General features: G+C 44.6%; 1 protein-coding gene across 1 annotated transcript in view; it reads left to right on the top strand.

Annotated features, from left to right (window-relative positions):
- The window catches only part of LOC100232607 (complement receptor type 1), a 38,879-nt gene extending 19,569 nt beyond the window's left edge, over positions 1–19,310 (top strand). The window contains exons 35-59 of the mRNA XM_072918675.1: positions 802–993; positions 1,530–1,712; positions 1,926–2,117; positions 2,350–2,449; positions 2,977–3,062; positions 3,791–3,970; positions 4,385–4,432; positions 4,647–4,829; positions 5,109–5,291; positions 5,479–5,658; positions 6,028–6,057; positions 6,202–6,277; positions 6,531–6,610; positions 8,481–8,816; positions 9,818–10,009; positions 10,229–10,325; positions 10,920–11,005; positions 11,346–11,552; positions 12,241–12,423; positions 12,929–13,122; positions 13,213–13,402; positions 13,707–13,733; positions 14,027–14,093; positions 15,588–15,685; positions 17,469–19,310. Coding sequence (XP_072774776.1) covers positions 802–993; positions 1,530–1,712; positions 1,926–2,117; positions 2,350–2,449; positions 2,977–3,062; positions 3,791–3,970; positions 4,385–4,432; positions 4,647–4,829; positions 5,109–5,291; positions 5,479–5,658; positions 6,028–6,057; positions 6,202–6,277; positions 6,531–6,610; positions 8,481–8,816; positions 9,818–10,009; positions 10,229–10,325; positions 10,920–11,005; positions 11,346–11,552; positions 12,241–12,423; positions 12,929–13,122; positions 13,213–13,402; positions 13,707–13,733; positions 14,027–14,093; positions 15,588–15,678 — 3,383 coding nt within the window. The 3' untranslated portion in view covers positions 15,679–15,685; positions 17,469–19,310. The remainder of the gene's footprint in view (positions 1–801; positions 994–1,529; positions 1,713–1,925; positions 2,118–2,349; positions 2,450–2,976; positions 3,063–3,790; positions 3,971–4,384; positions 4,433–4,646; positions 4,830–5,108; positions 5,292–5,478; positions 5,659–6,027; positions 6,058–6,201; positions 6,278–6,530; positions 6,611–8,480; positions 8,817–9,817; positions 10,010–10,228; positions 10,326–10,919; positions 11,006–11,345; positions 11,553–12,240; positions 12,424–12,928; positions 13,123–13,212; positions 13,403–13,706; positions 13,734–14,026; positions 14,094–15,587; positions 15,686–17,468) is intronic.
- Positions 19,311–19,350: the final 40 nt, after the last annotated feature.

Genomic DNA, 19,350 nt, shown 5'->3' with positions numbered 1-19,350 from the left:
CATCTGTCCTGTGCCAGGCTCAGCATCCATCCCGTGACAGGCTTGGCATCTGTCCTGTGCCAGGCTCGGCATCCATCCCGTGTTGGGCTTGACATCTGTCCTGTGCCAGGCTCAGCATCCATCCCGTGACAGGCCCAGCATCCAATCTGTACCATGCTCAGCATCCATCCCATGCCAGGCTTGGCATCCGTCCTGTGCCAGGCTCGGCATCCATCCCGTGCCAGGCCCAGCATCCAATCTGTGCCAGGCTCAGCATCCAATCTGTACCAAGCTCAGCATCCATCCCGTGCCAGGCTCAGCATCCATCCCGTGCCAGGCTCAGCATCCATCCCGTGCCAGGCTCAGCATCCAATCCGTGCCAGGCTCACCCTGGCTCAAGCAAACCTGCCAACCTGCAGGACTGCATGGTACAGGGAGAACCACAGCAGGAGCTGTGCTCACTTTGGTGGCCCTGGGAATAAGCTGGTGGCATTGCTCAAGTTTCCCAAAAAGAGATGGTCTTGGGTGTTTTAAATATTGAAATTAGAGATTTCTGTACTTTACAGCCCAGAGTCATGTGAAGGCACCACACTGACCAAACTACATTTTGGGCATTGTTTTATCCTGTTTTTGTAAGGCCACATAAATTAGGTGCCTGTGTCCTTACAGGCTGAGTGTTATTTGATGCAGACAAATGTCAGACTACATAGAAGATGCATGAATAACTTGGGGTTTAACAGTGCCTATCAATGCACCTGTTTCTCTTTACCTGCATTTCGCAGCCAAGGACGTATTTCTCATGCCCATTTTGTTTCTTGGCAGCTGGTTGTGGCACACCAACACCGTTGCTATTTGCTGAGCTAAGCCAGGAATATGAAAATCAGACTGAGTTTCCTGTTGGGGTGACTGTGAACTACACTTGTCGGCCTGGATTTGTGGAACAGCCACAGATATCACCAACTATCACATGTCTTGAAAATCTAACGTGGTCTGAAGCCCAGGAGTTTTGCAAAAGTAAGTTTTGTAGCTGCTTCTAATTGGTTTAAATTGTTGTGCACTGAAGCCTTGCAATCTCCCCTTCACCACTCCCTCCTTTGGAGGGTTTGGGCAGACTCCTGAAAATAGTGATTCTTTTCATATGACACTGAGTTAAAGAAGCTCAAAATCAGCTCCCTCTCACGGGCAGGGACACCTTCCAGTATTCCAGCTTGCTCCAAGTGCTGTCCAGCCTGGCCTTGGACATTTCCAGGGATGGGGCAGCCACAGCTGCTCTGGGCAGCCTGTGCCAGGGCCTGCCCGGCCTGAGAGGGAGGAATCCCTTCCCAATATCCCATCCATCCCTGTCCTCTGGCAGTGGGAAGCCATTCCTGCCACTCCATCCCTTGTCCCAAGTCCCTCTCCAGCTTTCTTGGGGCCCCTTTAGGCACTGGAAGAGGCTCTAAGGTCTCCCTGGAGCCTTTTCTTCAGGCTGAACAGCCCCAACTTCCCCAGCCTGTCCCAGCATCACGGCCCTGCCCTCTTCTCAGTTTTGCTTTGTGCTCTCTCTTTAGTGCTGCAATGCCCTTCACCTCCAAATATTGAGAAAGGAAAGCACGACAGCCAGGACCTGGAGGTTTTTCCCACTGGGATGGTTGTGAACTACAGCTGTGACCCTGGCTACAGCCTCCGGGGAGAGGCATCCATCTACTGCACCAGCTCTGGCAACTGGAGCCTCCCTGTCCCTCAGTGTGCAGGTACACTGTGGTTCTAAGCTTGGAGTTATGGATAGCCTGGGAGTTTCTGCCTGTAGGACTCATCCTCACCCTTCCCAAAATTCTGAATCCTTTATCCTCCCCCTTTTTTTACCCACTTTGCACAACGATTTTAAGCTGTACGTACTCAAAATATATTTGAAACCTATTTTTGTAGCTGACATCTCTGTTTCTCCTTGTTTTCTCCCCTGATAGGTGGCTGTGGTGCACCTCCAAACCTCACCTTTGCAGAGTTAACCAGGGAATACAAAAATCAGCTGGAATTTGCTGTTGGGGACACTGTGCACTACAGCTGCCGGCCGGGACACTCGAGACGCCATGGAGTGCCCCAAACTCTGACTTGCCTCCAAAACCACTCGTGGTCTGAAGCCCTAGAGTTCTGTAAAAGTGAATAGCTCCATCCATTTGGTGTTGGCTATTGGAAATTGTCTGTTCTGTGGGTTTTTGAAGGAAAGATTTGTACATGGCTTTACTAGTCACATGGTCTGGGCCGCTTTGGGCCGTTTTGAAATCACATCTTTATTGGTGGCAGATCTTGGACAGAGCTTTAAGGTACCTTCTCATAGTGTGCTACACAACCTCAAGAGAGGAGTTTAAACTCAGCCTTGTTCTTTCCCAGGGAAGCAATGTAGACACCCAGAACCCCCCAGGAATGGCAGAGTTGTTGTTCTGACAGATCTCCTTTTTGGGTCAACCGTGAGCCACACGTGTGACGAAGGGTGAGTCCCACACTGCCTTTGCTGAGTCCGTGTCCGAGTTTGGTGCTGGGTAAAGGATCAGAGCCCACTCCTCTGCACAGCTGCTCTCCCACAGCAGATCTGAATTGGAATTTTGGTTCCAATTACGCCGTAGTTGCCTGCTCCAGAAAAGGAAAATTGATTCATTTTTCCCTCCTGTGCTCAGCAGATTAATTTGCAAACCAGTTTGAGTTTTCCTTCTCAGATGGCCTCGAGCAGGAGCTCAGAGTGGGAGCAAGGCCGTGCTGCAAGGAGGCTCCAGCCCTTTGGAAATCATTTGGGTCCTGATTTACCACCTGACCAATCTAACCCAGAGTTATGGGGTCAGTGCTGCTCCTCTTGGATCTGGGAAGGAGGAACTTGGTGTCCTTCATTCCCACATGTCGAACCAGCAGAGAGCCCTTGGTGATCAGCTGGAATCAGGAGGCTGCAGAAGGAAACCTCTGGGGAGGGAAAAACACAAGCTGAGGGACTTGGTATGAACTGGTATTTGTGCTCTGTACCTCCAGGTACAGACTGGTTGGACAGCCCCACAGGAGATGTGAGATTTTGGGACGAGGTGTTGCCTGGACTGGTCTGCCTCCCATCTGTCAAAGTAGGTCACCACTATATTGGGGCCACAATTGCCATATTAAGTCCTTAAAATTAAAAAAGCATTTCCTTTAAATAAATAGAATTAAATGAATAAGACTATTAAAGCATGGTATTCCTCTGGGATAGTTTTTTTTTTATGCTTGTATGTTTGGTTTCTTCTAAAAATCCTCCAGATGTAGGCTTTTGATCTGTCACAGCAATGCAGACTGAAGGGTTGTGAGGTGCCTGCAGGGACTTGTCCCTTTTGTTTCACAACAATAAATAAGAAACCAAGTAAAAAAATGTGTTTTCTAGTAGAAGAGTGATATTTTGAGTACCACTGAAATGGAATTTTCCAAACCCTGTACTGTATCTGAAGCACAAGGATGTTTTGCAGGGGTTGATCACTGTAATTAGTCTTTTCTTTAGATGGAATTGCTTTGGAAGGGAGGCTTGGGATAGTAAAGCATTCATGAGAATGACAGTATTTCTAGCCCATTTAATGTATTTCTTAGAATATATTCACACTATTCTGTTTATGGGCATAAAACTATGTTTATATATAAAATACTGTGGTACCCTTAAGGTACCTAAAAGAACTAAAACCCCTCAATTCTTGGAATTATTCTTACCTGAATCTCTAAGTCCTACCTGTGAACCTCCTCTGAGCACGCTGAGAATGGACTTTATGATGTGTTCATTACAGCACTCACACAGCTTTGCATCCCTAAATAGGAGTTTCTCTTTCAGGGGTGCTGTGCCCAGCCCCACAGATCCAGAACGGGAGGGTGGCTGTCCCCAAGCCCCGCTACACCTACAGGGACTCTGTCACCTTTAAGTGCCGCAGAGGCTTCACCCTGCGAGGCCACCCCATGTCCCGGTGCCGAGGTGACAGGAGGTGGCACCCACCCGTACCTGTCTGTGAGCAGGGTAAGAATCAGCTCTTGGCCTTGTTGGGATTGCACATTCCTCCTGGTGTCTCCTGCCCACTGAGCAAAGCCAAAGTTGTTTTTATTTTTCCTGTTTATTCCAACCACTTCAAGGAGAACCCAGAAATTTTTCCTTTCATTTATGCCTCTCTTCACACACAGGAGATGAGCCAGGGCTTGGGTAATGCTGTAAGTACTGGTATGATTTGCACTTTCTCACACTGCTTGTTGCAATCCATAATCTGCATTCTCTTAATTCCCTGGAAATGAGGAATTTGGTAGCTGGAGGACACTGACTATCAGAGAGCTGTGAATTTTTTCCTGGAAATGTAACACCAGGATGATGGGAAATGAAGGTAAATGTGTACATTTTATTTGCTCAACCATGTTTTTAAACTCTTAATGCTGCATTTAGATGGAGTGTCAGAACGTTATCACCACCCTGATACCACAAGAAAGCCAGGTAGGTCTCTTACCAGAAGAGGCAAGATTTGATTTACTAATCACTAACTCCTCCTCCCAGCCTGTCCTGCTTTTTTGAGGGAACTTTGCAGAGGATTGGGCAGGGCTGTTGGGGTCAGTGCTGTGGGAGGGAGCTTCAGCCTTCCCCAGCTGCTCAGAAGTTTTCCCTCTTGTCTCTTTGAGCTCTGCTTTGATCTGCACATCTCTGTTTTCAGTGCTGCACTGCTCCAAGCCTGCAGATATCACCCACGGGTCTTTCCGCGGCCCAGCAAAAGCAGTTTTTACTGTGGGAACATCTGTAAACTACATCTGCGAGCCTGGCTTCTCCCTCCTGGGGACAGCATCCATTTATTGCACAGCATCTGGAGCCTGGAGCCATCCCCCTCCCATCTGTCAAGGTGTGTTTTGGCTGCAGAGAGCGAAGAATAAAGGACATTTATCAAGTCTTGCCTTGGGGGAAGGTCTGTAGAAAGTCTAAATCTGAGTACAGAATGTGTGGTAAGAACAAGCTCGAGTTTTGAGCCTTTCCACAGCCTGCTGGAGTTACAGGGGTCCGGGCTGTTGAGTGCAGGGGAAGAAATTGAAAGGGAGCAGTTGAGGCTGCAGATGGACAATGCCTCAGTCACTCCCTGGCCACCCTCCAGCACCCCGTTGACTGTCCCTCCCTGACTTTCCAGCTCTGAAGTGTCTGCAGCCTCCAAACATCACCAATGGGAGGCTGGAAGGCAACACCTCTGCCAGCTTTCCCTCCGGAGCCGCTGTATCCTACAGCTGCGATCCTGGCTACTCGCTGCTTGGGAACGCTTCCATCACCTGCACGGCGTCAGGATCCTGGAGCCAGCCCCTCCCGCGGTGCCAAGGTGTGCCTGTGCTCCTTTGCTGTCTGGAATTCCATGCGGGACTGAGGCACCTTCCCAGTTCTGCAGAATGCGGAATGAGAATTAATTCTTGGCTACCCTCAGAAGGAATTCAAGAGCGATGTCCTAAATAACCCACAGCTGTGTTTCTCATATTTTGTGTTCCCTCTTTTTACTGTTTCCAATTCAGAGATCAGATGTGAATTCCCGGATGTCCAAGGTGTTAAAAAAGCCATTAAAGGAAATACTTATCGCTCTGGCACTAACATCACTCTTGAATGTGACGATGGTTACATGCTGGAAGGCATCAGTCACACCCAGTGCCAAGAGGATTTCAGCTGGGACCCTCCCGTGCCAGCCTGCAAACTGAGTGAGTGGAATATAAACAAAGCAAAGATCAAACTGAAGCATACAAAGGCATTTTAAACATGCAAATTTCTGTAGGTATTTTTTTTAAAAGGAAGTATACAAGGGTGTGGCTTGAAGAAATGTGGTGTTGTGGGTCTTAGCAGTGAGACATTGGCATGGGGAAGCTGTGGCTGCCCCTGTGCCCAAGCACAGTTGGATGGGATTTGGAGCAGCCTGGGACAGTGGGAGGTGTCCCTGACATGGCAGAGGGGTGGAACTGGATGAGCTTTAAGATCCTCTCAACCAAACCATCCTATGTGATTAAAGACAGTTGAGAGGCTGTATTTTGGTAGAACAGTTTGCTGATTTTCCTTTTTCCCCTTCCCTCCAGCATCCCCCAAGTCCGGGTCACTAGGCCTAGGTAAGCAGCTTACAAACATTTTTGTCCCCAGCTCAGTGGCCCCAGTGGCACAGCCTCCCCCTGCTTACACGGCAGATACACCCTGTCGTGCATTTTGTGTACTTTACACACATAGTGAGAATAACCTGGATTCTTCTCCCTCAGGAGCGGCAGCTGCAGCAGTTCTGCTGCTCCTGGGGGCAGGTGTGGTCTGGAAAATAATTTCCAAGCAGAAGGAAGGGTAAGGCAGCTCTGGCTGTTTGTTCCTGTTGCTTGGTGCCAAGTCCCAAGCTTTGTATGCTTGATACATCTGAAATATTTGCCTCAGTGTGTCTGGGCCTTGTAACTCTGTACCTTTCGCTCAGGCTTGCAAATGATATAACCTGCAACTCACGGTGTGGTTATGTCATTTTATTTCAAGCCTCTCTTTCTTAAAGGAAACCAAACTGAGTGTTCTTTTACAAGGCAATTAATTGTTTTCTTTTTTCACATAGCTATTATCATACGTATGAAAACTATAATTACAGAACCCCCCTGAACCCAGACTCTGAACACAGAGGCTCGTGTCTGCCATAGGAGGTATGGATTTATATTCCTCAGCACAAAATACCAGTTAGAGCTGCAATAACTATACTGTCACTTGTTTATATTGCTGACTGCATTGTCTCCTTGACTGAGTATTTTCCTAACACAATAATTCAAGCAGAAACCTCTTTCCCTTTTGTCTTCTGATAGAATATTTTCTTTTGCTGAATAGAAGATGTTTTAAACATATTGGGGTTTTAAAACATCCTATTTTTTCTTACTGACACCACCCTCAAAGTGTGTCTTTCCTTTTCCACAATCTGGATGGTTGGTGTGCACAGGTCAGACTTCCAGACCAGTCCTTTCTTCTGACTTAAAGCTGCTTTTAATTTGTATGGATAATGAAAAAGATGGAAAACTACCTCAGCAGTAGTAGCGTCAGAAAAGGACTGAACTTGGTTCCCAGGGTTTTTTATTGCTTTCACACTTGCTACATAGGTATTTTTATTTACAAGTGAATCTATTTTCTGTGGTGGATCTGTTGTAACCAGCAATGAATTTTCACTGTTAGCAGCACTTCTCCTCCAAAATGGGACATGTAAAAATATCAGTTTTGGAAACTGATATTTTTTTGAAACAAAGCATTTCCCAGAAATTCTCTCCTCCCTCTCTGGGTGGCGATGGAATCTCTATACACCAGTACAAAAGCAGGAAACTCTGATTTCAACACCAGGATAACATCTCTTCCTAGGCTGGGATCCCTGCTGCTGCTCACCGGGCACTGGGCTCGTTCCCTGCAGTGAGGAAGTGCTGCTCACGTGGAGACTGGAATTCTGTGGCAAAAAAAAGGGACATTTTACTGTAAATCTTCAATGCTCTTCTGCTCTCAGTAGTTACTGAAAGGATCTAATGAGGCTCAGACTGCACACAGTGCGGGTGCTGCCTCAGAGGGAATTCTGTGTGCAGGTCCTGATGAAGAATATTTCCTTTATCCCCAAAAAACTGGATAACCAAGTGGATAACCCCAAGCCTTGGTAGGGAGAAAAAATGAATAATGCACTGGCCATAGCCCCCATTCCCTGTCTCCTTGTGCTCACCAAAACATACCTGCACAAGGGTGGGAGTAACCATGTGTTAATTAATGTCTTAATTACAGCTGTATTTACATCTTTATTTCCTTCCAGCAACGCTTACATGCAGTGTTCCTCCACCAATGCTTAACCTAATAAAAGCTGATGATAACAATCCTGTGTCTTCATTTAGGCCTACCCAGAACTTTAAGTGTTTTCTGTTTTGTTGGTTTTTAAAATTTTTTTGGCTGTTCTATTTTAATGCTGCTCCGCCAAACACAGGATTTAACTACCAAAGGCGAGCAGGGTGTCCATCCTGAGCTGGCTGTTATTTTTAATTAATCCCTGTTGATGTTCCAAGTGTGGCACCTAAATACGCTTAGATTTTTTTTCATCTTTCCTTGAGCTGCCCATGAAAGGATTCAATCTCCTTGCAGCCAGGGATGTAATGTGCTGAGGGTGTTGTAAAATGTGCAATATATCCACATATCCCAAGATTTCTTTAAGTCAGGGTGTCCTTTGGTGGAAGAGCTTTGTATACTTTCAATCCTAATCCATAAAAAAGGACCAGGAAGAAGCATACCTTAGTCAAGGGCATCCCGAATAAACTAGCTTTAAGGAGGAAAGAAATCAAGGTGCTGATGTATGTATTTGGCAAAATACTCGAGGCCCATGTATTCTTCAGCTAAACAAAGATTATTATCCTGCTAAAAATCCCACTTTGGGGTCAAACAGCGCCTTCCCTGAGCATGCGTTGAACTGAGCCGGGACTGCGTCATCCGTGTGGGAATTAACTCACCACAACAGAGCGGCTGTGCCCGGAAACAGCCCCAGCCCTGCAGCGCTGAGTGTCACACCGGCACGGAGAGCTCGGCCCGCGGGTTATCGGCGATCCCCGGGAGAAGAACACCCCGAACAAACACCCCGAACAAACACCCCAGGGTGCCGCCCCGCCGCTGAGGGCGCCCGGCGGGCGGACCCGGCCATGGCGGCGCCGCGCTGAGGGCGGGCGGGCCGCGCATGCGCAGCCGGCCCCGCGCTGCGTCTCCGGCGGCGCCGGGAGCGAGCGGAGCGGCCGCGGCCGCGGCCCCGCGGCGGGGATGGGGCGGCTCTCGGTGCCGCCGCCGCCGCTGCTGCTGCTGCCCGTGCTTCTGCTGTGGCGGCTCGGCGGGGCCCAGGATGAGGGTGAGAGGAGCGGCCGCGCGCTTTGTGCTGCCCCGAGCGGGCGGTGCCGGTGGGGAAGGGGCGCGCGGAGCGGCGGGCGCGGCGCGGAGCCCTCGGGGGACCGCGGCTGGGAGGAGCGGTCGGGACCGGGGTCGGGGTTGGGGTCGGGATTGGGGTTGCGATCGGGGTCGGGATCGCGATTGGGATCGGGGTCGGGATCGGGGTCGGGACTGGGGTTGGGATCGGGATCCGGATCGGGATCGCGATTGGGATCGGGGTTGGGATCGGGGAGGGGTTGGGGTTGGGATCGGCGTTCGGATCGGAATCGGAGTTGGGGTCCGGGTCGGGGTTGGGGTCGGGGTCGTGCCCCTCTCCCCCTCCGGTCCCCGCGGTGCTGAGGGAGCCCTCAGGGCCTGCCGGGGGGCGAGGGCGGCAGGAAGGAAATGGCTCCGGGGCGGAGGTGCGAGCACGGTGCTTTGGGCGGGTTCGAATCGCACAACTGAGGCACTCTTTGGGTGGGGAGCTTCAAATCGCATCCATCCCACCCTGCCCTGGCCAGGGACACCTGCTGTGGAACCTCTGTCCGGCTGGGTTTAAACCCCGCTTTCTGTCCCTTAGACCCGCTCTCCTTTTTCCTTAAGGAAGGACAATGAGCTCTGTGAGTGGGGCTGGCTTCTTTGTTTTTCATGCAGCAAACGAAACGGGTGTACAGTGAGTGAAGTCGTGTGTTTAACTACAAAAAAAAAAAAAAAAAAGCAAACAGGCAAAAATCTGAAGATAGGATCTGGAAGGAAGTGCATTGTCTTGGGTAGAATGACGAAAGAACTTAAGGAAACAATGAGTAACGTGCCCTATACACGTGTAGAGCTGGACACAGTTAAAACCTAAATTAAAAAATTGGGAACGACTTAAATATATCCTTAAAAAGCTATTGAATTACTCCGTCTCCTGTGCTGTTACACCTCACTGTGTTTCTCTTCTTGTTGCTAAGGTGCTGTGTTGCTTTTTCCTTCCTCTCCCAGGCACGTGTCCCAAGCCAGAGCGGCTGGAGTACGCAGAGCTCAACGAGCCCTTCAGGGAAAAGCAGAATTTTCCACCTCGGAGCAATATCTCCTTCACCTGCCGGCCTGGATATGTGAGGGTTTCAGGGATGTCACTGACCTGGACATGTGGTGATGACTTGCAGTGGTCAAACCCAGGCATGTTCTGTACAGGTAATTTTTCCTACCCCTTTTTTCCCCACTTATTTTTAGCAGTTTCAGTTGGCTTGCAACTGAAACTAGAGTTTTGAATTAGGGTTTTGCCATATTTTAAACGAAGCTTGTGAAACACTGGTGTGGGTAAGAGCAATAAGTGTCAAAGATTTTGTCTTTGTATGTAACTATAAAAATGTAGATTTTTTTTCTTTTCTTTTTTTTCCCCCCTTCCCCCAGCGAGAAAATGTGAGTACCCAGGAGAGTTGGAAAATGGTCACTTTGATGCAACAGATCTTACATTTGGTTCAGTTTTGACATTTTATTGTAATGAAGGGTAAGTGTTTTGGTACCCAAGTTTTCTATTCCAGTTCTGATCTGAAATCTGACTTCTACCTCTAGAAAATGAAATTACAGCTAAATTTAATTTGATTCCCTGGTTTAATTACTCTTTGCATCAACCCTAAGTTTTTTTGTGAGATTCTGCAGATCTGCAGTGTTACCTCTGGTGACTTCTTTTAATGCTCCTGTGGCAGAGGAAGTAGATATATATTGATCATCCTTCATTATTGAATAATTAAGTCAACAACACTAAGGAGGGTTTTTTTTTTTCACCTTTTCCTTGAGTATTAATAATTTTAGGATTATTAGAGGGTATTTTTAAAATGTAATTAGTAATTTTAATATTAGAGGGTATTTCTGAAAATGGTAAGATTTCCACAGTTCCTTAGTGATGTCTCTTTATCTGTTTTGTTTTCAAAGTGAGACTGTCAACCAAATAAACAAGATTCTGTTCTCATTATAACAAAACTTTGCTGTGTTATGCCCCTGTAATCACAGAACAGAATTATTGATAAGAGGTGATTTTTTGGTGCTTATTGCAGAAATGAGAAATTTAAGTTTCACTTCTTCAAAATTTTTACGTGTCTAGATACAGAATACAGGGTAAGGAAAAGATTTCCTGTGATATCGTGAAAGAAGGTGTTGGCTGGAGTGGAGCTCTGCCTTACTGTGAAAGTAAGTAAATTATTGTTTGATTTTCTGTTCAGGGGGGGTAGTTCATTTACAAAGTGCTGTGCCACCAACTTTCCAGTACAAAAAAATGATGGGAAAACAGCGATAATTTTTTTCCTAGCTACTTGGGATGTGCCTGAGGAATGACCACTGAAAAATGTCAGTTTTGTGGTAATTCTCATATTAAAATCAGCCTCTTGTTGAAGCTGAGGTTCTGTAGCGTGACTTCGAGTGGCTGTGACAGATTTTCAGTGAAACAACTGGAAAATCAAGGCTTGCTTTTTGAGATGAACCAGCTAACACAGCAAAACCAATTTGACCAATTTTTATGCTTTATTTACAGAAATTCCTTGTGAGCCACCTCCCAAAATAGCCAACGGGGACTACGAGGAAAGATCCAGCTACGTGTACCAGAGCTCAGTGACCTACAGGTGTCGGGATGTGCCCAGGGGCAGTGATCCCTTCTCCCTCATTGGCCCAGACACGATTCACTGCACAGCTGATGCACACTCAAATGGAGTCTGGAGTGGGCCACCTCCACAATGTCGAGGTTGTTGGGATTTTTCATTCTTTATTATTATTTATTTTATGAATGATTTATTCTTTATACTCTTTATTTTATATTTAATTCTTTATTTATATTTATTATTCATTATTTATAATAATTTTATTATTCTGTTGTTATTATTTAATTCTTTATATTCCTTATGTTTTTCATTCTTTATTTATTATTATTAGTCTTTATTCACTGGCCCTTTCCTTGGAAATGGGGTGGGGAGAATGGACTTTGCCTCTAGGAATGCTCTGGTACAAAGTTTGGCACAGTTCCAGTGGAGATTACATCAGCGTGGTGGATATTGATGGATTAGGAGACAGAATATGACTAAAATTTAAGTTAAAGCTTGAAAAATACCTGTATGAGTGTCTTGTTGGCAGAAGTGACAAGGCCAAAGTGAAGGAACTGGGAGACCACAAATTCTGCAGAAAAATTGTGTCAAGGGCAATGATGTGGGGGTTGGAGTAGGACTTGTAAAAAGCTAAGGAAGAATCCTGTTCCTAAAAGCACAGCCACTATGGAAGTGCAGAAATCAATGTTTTACAAAGTCTCTCCAAAAAAATGTGGGAAAATTGGCACGTAGGGAAAAGGATGTTGTGTTTGGTGCAATGTTTGTGTTAACAGATGTTTCCGAGCTTTGTTTTCATGTGCTAACAAATGTTTGTTGGTTCGCCTCTTTCAGTGGTCAAATGTGAAGACCCTCGAGTTGAAAATGGGAGAAAAACATCTGGATTTGCACTTCCCTACAGATACAAGGACTCGGTTGTGTTTGAGTGCAATCAAGGCTATGTCATGGTTGGAGAAATGGTTATTACCTGTGAAGAAAATAATACCTGGGTTCCTCCAAAACCAACTTGTGAGAAAAGTAAGACTTTTTCTGTAAAATTCCCTTTTCTCTTGTGTGTTGAAAGTGTTTTAGTTAAAGCAGAGCATTCTGGTGTTCTAGTGATTTCATGGGTGAAGGCAGGAGAAAAGATGTGGAATACAGGAGAAAATACTTGATACAGAGAATTAGGAGTATGCACAGTGAGGAAAGCTGTGGTATCTTTCTGGAGCAGTTGAAATCTTTGTGTGTTTATTTTTATGCAGCTCTTCAGCTCCTACTTTCTACAAATTATTGTAGAGCTCAGAGGACTAATGAACCAGTAAGGATTTCTGAGCTGCCACATCATATGATCTTAATGAATATCTACAGTGATGTTTAAGTTTTCTAAAGGGAATATTTGTGCTTAAAATTGGGGTAAAGTTAAACTTCTGACATGTGCTGAGCTGTTTTTCTTACATAAAGGCAGCTTGTGTTTGTGGAATGAGTTACTGTGTTAGGAAATAGACCTTATTCTCACTAAACTTGTTTGAAATTCCTGCATTAGTTACAGCAGATGTGTGTCCTGCCCCGAAGATCCCCAATGGGGTCCTGATTCCAAGCAAACCTGCCTATGGAAAAGGAGAATCTGTCCAGATCAGGTGCAATGCTGGCTGCTCCTTCCCTGATGGCTCTGCAGAGGTGACAGTGACCTGTCAAGAACAGAGCTCCTGGGGTGCTTTACAGCACTGTGCCTGTGAGTAAAATTGCTAAAAGCAGGAGCAGACTGACGAGTTTTAATGTAGTAATACATTTTTAAATTTTTTTTTCTCCCCTTTTTTCTTTCCAGGTGAGGCTGAAGGTTCTGGTTCCACTCCAGTCATAAGTTATGGGACAGTGACACATGGACAAAAACCTTCCTACCATGTGGGGGATTTCATTACCATTGAGTGCTACACGGGGTACACCTTGCATGGGGAGTCTCGAATTCAGTACATTGGAAACAACCAGTGGGTGCCTGCAGTGCCAACCTGCCAGCTCAGTAAGTATGGGCTGCAAAAACTCCACTGGCATGAAAATACACCTGAGAGAACAGTCCTTTTATATTCAGGAGAAATAATTTATTGCAGCTTCCTTCTTTACTTTGATGTGAAAAATAGGGTTTGTTAAAATTAATTAAAATATTAATATTCTAAGTTAAATGTTATTATTTAAATTAGTCTGCTTCAAAGGTTGTGTTAGATAGAAGTGCTTAACTTGAAATAGCTCTGTGAATATTTTTATAACAATGTTTGAGTAAAAAGCACCTATGTTCCTCTTGTGATATTGATTCCTTCTGTTTTTAGGTGGATATGTTATAGCCATCATCTGTGGTAAGTATTTTCTAAAGCCTTAAAAAAATACAATACAAATAATATTTTTTATGTGAAAATCCATTTTTTATTCCAATCACCTGTGACTGCAACAGGGTGATTTTGGAGTTCTGGTTAAAGCCGCATGATTCAGAAAAAGATTGCTTAGCTATTATAGTTTAATTTAGTGTGAAATGTGTATTTTCTCACGTAGTGAGATCACATTTCAAAAGCAGTTTGCAACAACTTGGCCACTGAAGATGATCTTTATCACTCTAAGTTCCTTTTTTTTTTCACTTTAATTTTTCCTAAAGTGATTGTGGTAGTTGTGGTGCTCCTGGCAGGCTTCTGGATCTACAAGAAATTCTTCTCACAGAATGGGTGAGTAAGCTTTCTTTTTATTAATACTGCAAATTCCCAAATGACTGAGCCAAAGCTGTGCTGATGTTTAAGTTTCTTGAGCTTTGTGTGCCCTTTCTTTTTCAAATGTCTGATTTTGTGTGAGCTCCTCTCAGCAGCTGATGGAAGCTAAAGCCTAACCATGAATTTCACTTTGGTTTTGGATCTGCTGTTCAGCTAAGCTGCTAATTAACACTTGCACTAATTTCAAGGAAGGAAAAACCCTGTTCTCAAGCTTGTGTTTGGCAGTGTCCACGTGCCAAGGAAAGTATTTTGTCCATCTGCTTCAGACGTTTCAGTTTATCTCCTAAAGCCAGGGGGAGTCTTGGTTGTGTGGGCTTGTGCTGCCAGAAGGTTTTCAGGTTTTTCTTCTCTTCCTGCAGCCCCAGTGTTGGTGTCCCTGTGTTAAAGACCTGCAAAATCAACTGTAAAATACTAGATTTGTGCATAAGCAATTAGTCTTCTGTTTTTAATGAGACATGTAGGGTGTTTTAAACTTTACCTTCAAACCAGCTGAGTTTGATGTGTGGTTTTTGATGGAGGGGCAGGAGATTTAAATTCCTCTTTGTGCACTGATTTTTGCTTTGATGTCTGGTTTTATCTTCTGGAAAAAACCTTTTTGTTAGAGAAATATTTTGTAAAATGCAAAACACTGACAGTCCAGAGCAGGTTAGGTGGTACACACACAGTGTCAGGGTGAGCATCTCATCAGAGCAGTGTTGTCTTTTTCCAGAATCTGTTGGGATTTATCTGGAGTACATGAAACAAATGAAGGGATGTTTTAAATGAAGCAAACCAGCCTATTCCTGTGGCTCATAGTTGTAATTAAGTCTACACACAGGACTTGGGAGAGCCCTGGAGATGGTTTATATCCAGTGAGGTTTTAGCCTTTGGCTTTTAAATAGGCAGTGCAGTATCACATTGGGATTTTCTCAAAAACCCAAGGGCCAGAGTGTGCTGCTGAGCAACTTGGTGCTTTTGAGCCGCTGCATTTATTCAGTGCTTGGATATTCTGCAGCCTGGATGGACCAGGGAAGAGCTCTTGGCAGTTCAGGGCAGCACCTGCTGCCTTTGCCCGTGGAGAGACTTCTCAGGGCGTAGAAAGGAGGGATCTAAAGCAGCATCATCAAAAATTAAAGACTGTGACATTCCTGAATATCTAACAGCATGAAAAGCCTTATTGTGCCTAGTGCTTCCCTTCATCTTCCTCTCTGTGAGCATCTGACTGTTAAAGCTCTTTCTTGTCTGAAAACCCTGATCTCATCTCCTTTCATGAAAGTCTCCATCTCCCTGTTTGGTGTTCTGAGTTCCTGATGCAGCTGAGCCTTTGTGAGCTGTTGTGCTTCCAGCCCCTGATCCTTGCTGGTTTGTAGCCTCCAAATGCCAGCAGATCTTTCCTTGCCTCTCTTTCTTGTCTGTGTAAAATGCACTTGGATGGGACATTCAATTAGACCTTTCTCCCTTTCTGCTGTTCAGCTCGTACACAGTTGATGAGAGTTGCAAGGACATTTGTATTTTAAAAACTAATATCCCAGCTGAGATGGAAGAAACTGCACAAATGAATTAATGAAAAGGTATAACTTTCCTCTTCATTTGGACTTCTTGCAATGCAGCTTAACTGTCTTTTTTACTGTGGTTTGCTTAGAATTTCAGGAGTGTGGAATCCATCTAGCTGGGAGCTTTGGCTTCCTGTAAGAAAGAATATCTTAACTTTTCATTCATTTTGGGAGAAGAGGATATAATTTATAGAGAATTATCATTTAGCAGTGTCAGTAAGGGCTTCCAATGATTGTAAATCACATTTATTGGTGTTGTATTTGAAGAATGAGTAGCATATTGCCTACAATACTCAGAAGAATGTCTGCACCCATCCCAGTGGTGAGTTACTTTTCTTGGCTAATAGTTTAATTCCCTGTAATTAGAAGCTGGAACCACCTTTGGGCACTAAAACTCTAAAGGTAGTTGTGCATCCCTTCAGAGAAAACCAGATCCCATCTCTCACAATTACTGATTAATCTGCATTTTTGCTTTCTAGAAGAGAATAAATGAAGGGTCTAACAAGGATCTTTTGAAACCTTCTTATGAAAAGGTGATTTCTTTTTCAAATTCAGAGTTTTGTAGCCCTGAAAAGAATGAAGATAAACTTGCTTTGAAGCTGATATCCTCTCCTGTATTTTAACCTAATGCTGACTCCAGTGAGATGCATATGGTGAATGTTGGGGTTCCTCCTGCACTTTTGTAGGGTCAAATGAGCTCTTCCAAAATCTGGCTCTTCAAACCTTGTTTGAACAGAGCACCTTGCAGCTCAGTTTCACTCTTCCTTGCCAGTGTTTTGTTGTTCCTATCTCAACAGAGCTGGAACTACAAATATTTTTTTAAATCAGCATCTTATCTTCTTTTTTTTTGTTGTTGCTTTTCTCCATTGCAAAAAATTCTGAGGTGGTGATGGGTTCTCTTATCCCAGCTTAATGCAAAGGTCTTTTCCTGTGCATAATCTTGATTTTATTGACTTGTAAAGGACAAGTGAATTTTCAGTATTTTTGATGAGTTTTTATATGAACATTAAGCTTGGAGTTTATTCCAAAATAATGTATAGATTGAGGAATATCATCTTCACTCTAAAGAAAGATGTTTCTAATTAAGATAGGATCTGTTTTCTGGGTTAATTTTGCTTATTTTTGGGGAGAAAAATTTTAATCAGCAGATAGAATAGAATTATTCATTCCAATCTTAACCTTTACACATGATAAGAGAAATTACTGGTCTGGTGTGTCAAAATGCTGATAATTCTGGAGGTTTTCTTTTGGAATGTGGAACTCCTTAGAGGCTTGGAGTAATAGCACTGAGGTTTGGTATGGGATGGGTTTTGTTGAAGCAAACCAGAAATTATTCAAGAACGTATATAAGAATGTCATTGTGAATTTTAATTCTTGTATGCTTAAGTATTGTAAGGTTGCTGTTGTAGACTGCAGAATCAAAACCCACACAAACTAATATTTAATTTTTGGTCGGAAAATATATGCTAAACAACACGTTGTAATTAAAATGAATTCCAAGGTGCACCTGGTGGAATGATGGGAATCTTGGTTAGTTTTTGGAAATACCAGTCATCACTTGAAAGGATCCCTTTGGATCAAAGGCTCTGCTGCTCCTTGGGTCACTCCTGACAGTTCAGTAGCTGAATGAAGCTCAAATCTCCTCAGTCCAGCAGTTGCTTGGTAAAGAGAGGCTAAAGAATGACCCAGTTTGTGACTTTACCTGCAGCTTTCATGACAAAACTTAGGATGTGCTTTCAGTGTAAATGTAAAACCTCTTGCAATGTAAAACCTCTGATTTGACTTGTTTTTTTGTTTGTAGGAAACGTGACAGCACTCCCAGTTCTGCCGAATATAAGATGTGTAAAGCATGACTGCCCTTTTTGGGGGGTGGGGGGGACCTTGCAGTGGGGTACCCCTGTCAGAGCTGCACAAAGACTGATTGCCCTGTCCATGAGGTCCCTGTGCTGTGTCTTGTCTGCTGATGAACTGGAGGAGGAGGTGCTTGATAGGATAAAGAGTGTGTGTGCATATAGATAACACAGATGCTGCTTTGCCTTCTGGGCCCCTCGTTGTCCCTCTGTGCACGTGAGCTGGGGGAAAGGCAATACCTGTAGCATGGCAGAGTCTGGGGTGCTGCAATGTCCCTGTCCCAGTGCCAGCTGCTGCTGCCTGCTGCCTTCAGTGCCACCTCTTTGCTTGCAGAAGATGTCCAATATTCCCCTCTCTCCTGCAGAGCTCTGCTCACTGAAACCTTCCCATCCCTTTTTGCAGTAGAGGTGGTGTAAATGGTTCTGTTGTTTCCTTTGTACTCTGAAATGTCTTGTTGCTCATTCCCTGAAGAGTCTGGTGCCACTGAAGGCGATGTCTTTTGGAAGCTATCACAGTTAAGACCTTATATACTCTACCTCTTTGTCTGCCAAAGTTGGTTGCTGTATATATATATATTGAATTAAAGTGTGCCTTGAAATCAGAGTTTTATAGCTTTTCCTTTGCTTTTACAAAGGAAAAAAGGCATATTTATTTCTGATTCTTTGCTATAATCTCCCAAAGACTGCAGTGGATTTGTTGGAACTGAAAACTGAAGGATTCTGTAGCAAAGGCATCCCCTGCCTATTGACAGGGGGTCGCTAATTAAACGAGCTGCTGAGAGCTCAGTGGTGGCTCTGTCCTGTTGTGAGCACAGTGGAAGTTCCTTAGAGTTCTCGATTTTAGTGAGCCTTGATGGCAATTCTGGAGATCTTCTGTTGCTTTCAAGGGTGGAAATGGGTGCTGTGTGATCCACCTGCCTTGCTTTTTTACTTGAAGTCACATATTCCGCATTTCTAACCTCTGGCTGCAGACTGGGATGTTAAATCAATCTCTGAAAAGCTGGATTTAGCATCAGATTCCTGTTTAGAAGCAGAAGCTTTTCCCTGTCACTCACTTTTCATGTTAAAGGAAAACCAAACCAGTTCAGTTGTGTGAGCACTAGTAGATGTGGTGGTCTCTGGTTTGCTGCTTGTTAATCAAATGTTTTAGTCCAAATTCCAACTGCAGGAGCCCCCACCACGGTGTCTGCCATTAGTTTAGGGTCACTGATACTTCTAATTCCTCAGCAAACCCCAAATCTTAACTAGAACAGGTTTTAGCTCCATGAATCTCACTATCAGCATACAGGCAGCTCCTGATTTTCTCAAAAACCCAAATAACCTCACTTCAGATGCTTGAGGCAGCATTGAAAGTGCTCTGGCTTGTCTGTGGCTGCTTGGCACTGCTCTCCCTGTCATCAACAGATTGTTGGCGTGGCGCTGAACTGTTTGGGGCTTTATAGGGCTTTTTGGGACAATCCCAGCAGTCCTATTGTTGGAGTTCATAATAGGCTGTGGTTATTAGAAAGGGGCTTTGGCTCTGCAGAAGGATTTGCTGTTCGTGGCCTGGCTGATAGCTCAGTTTGAGAGTTTGTAAACACTGGGATGTGTGACTGGGACTGAGTGTGGTGCTGGTCAGGAGCTGAGCTTGCTTTCTGTGGCATCTGCAACGTGCTGATATACACTGGAATGTACTTACTTGGGAAGTGAAATCACTGTAAAAAGTGGCCGTGTGTTTGCTCTTCTTTCTGGATGTAAAGATTAGAGATTATTTGTAAAATTCCAAATAAAAATGTTAAATTATTTAGCAGTAAGTGTTTGTCTTTCATTCATCATTGTGCTGAGCAGCTCTTC

This window comes from Taeniopygia guttata, chromosome 26 (assembly GCF_048771995.1).
Source record: "Taeniopygia guttata chromosome 26, bTaeGut7.mat, whole genome shotgun sequence".
NCBI lineage: Eukaryota > Metazoa > Chordata > Aves > Passeriformes > Estrildidae > Taeniopygia > Taeniopygia guttata.
This window is presented reverse-complemented; position numbering and strand designations above follow the sequence as displayed.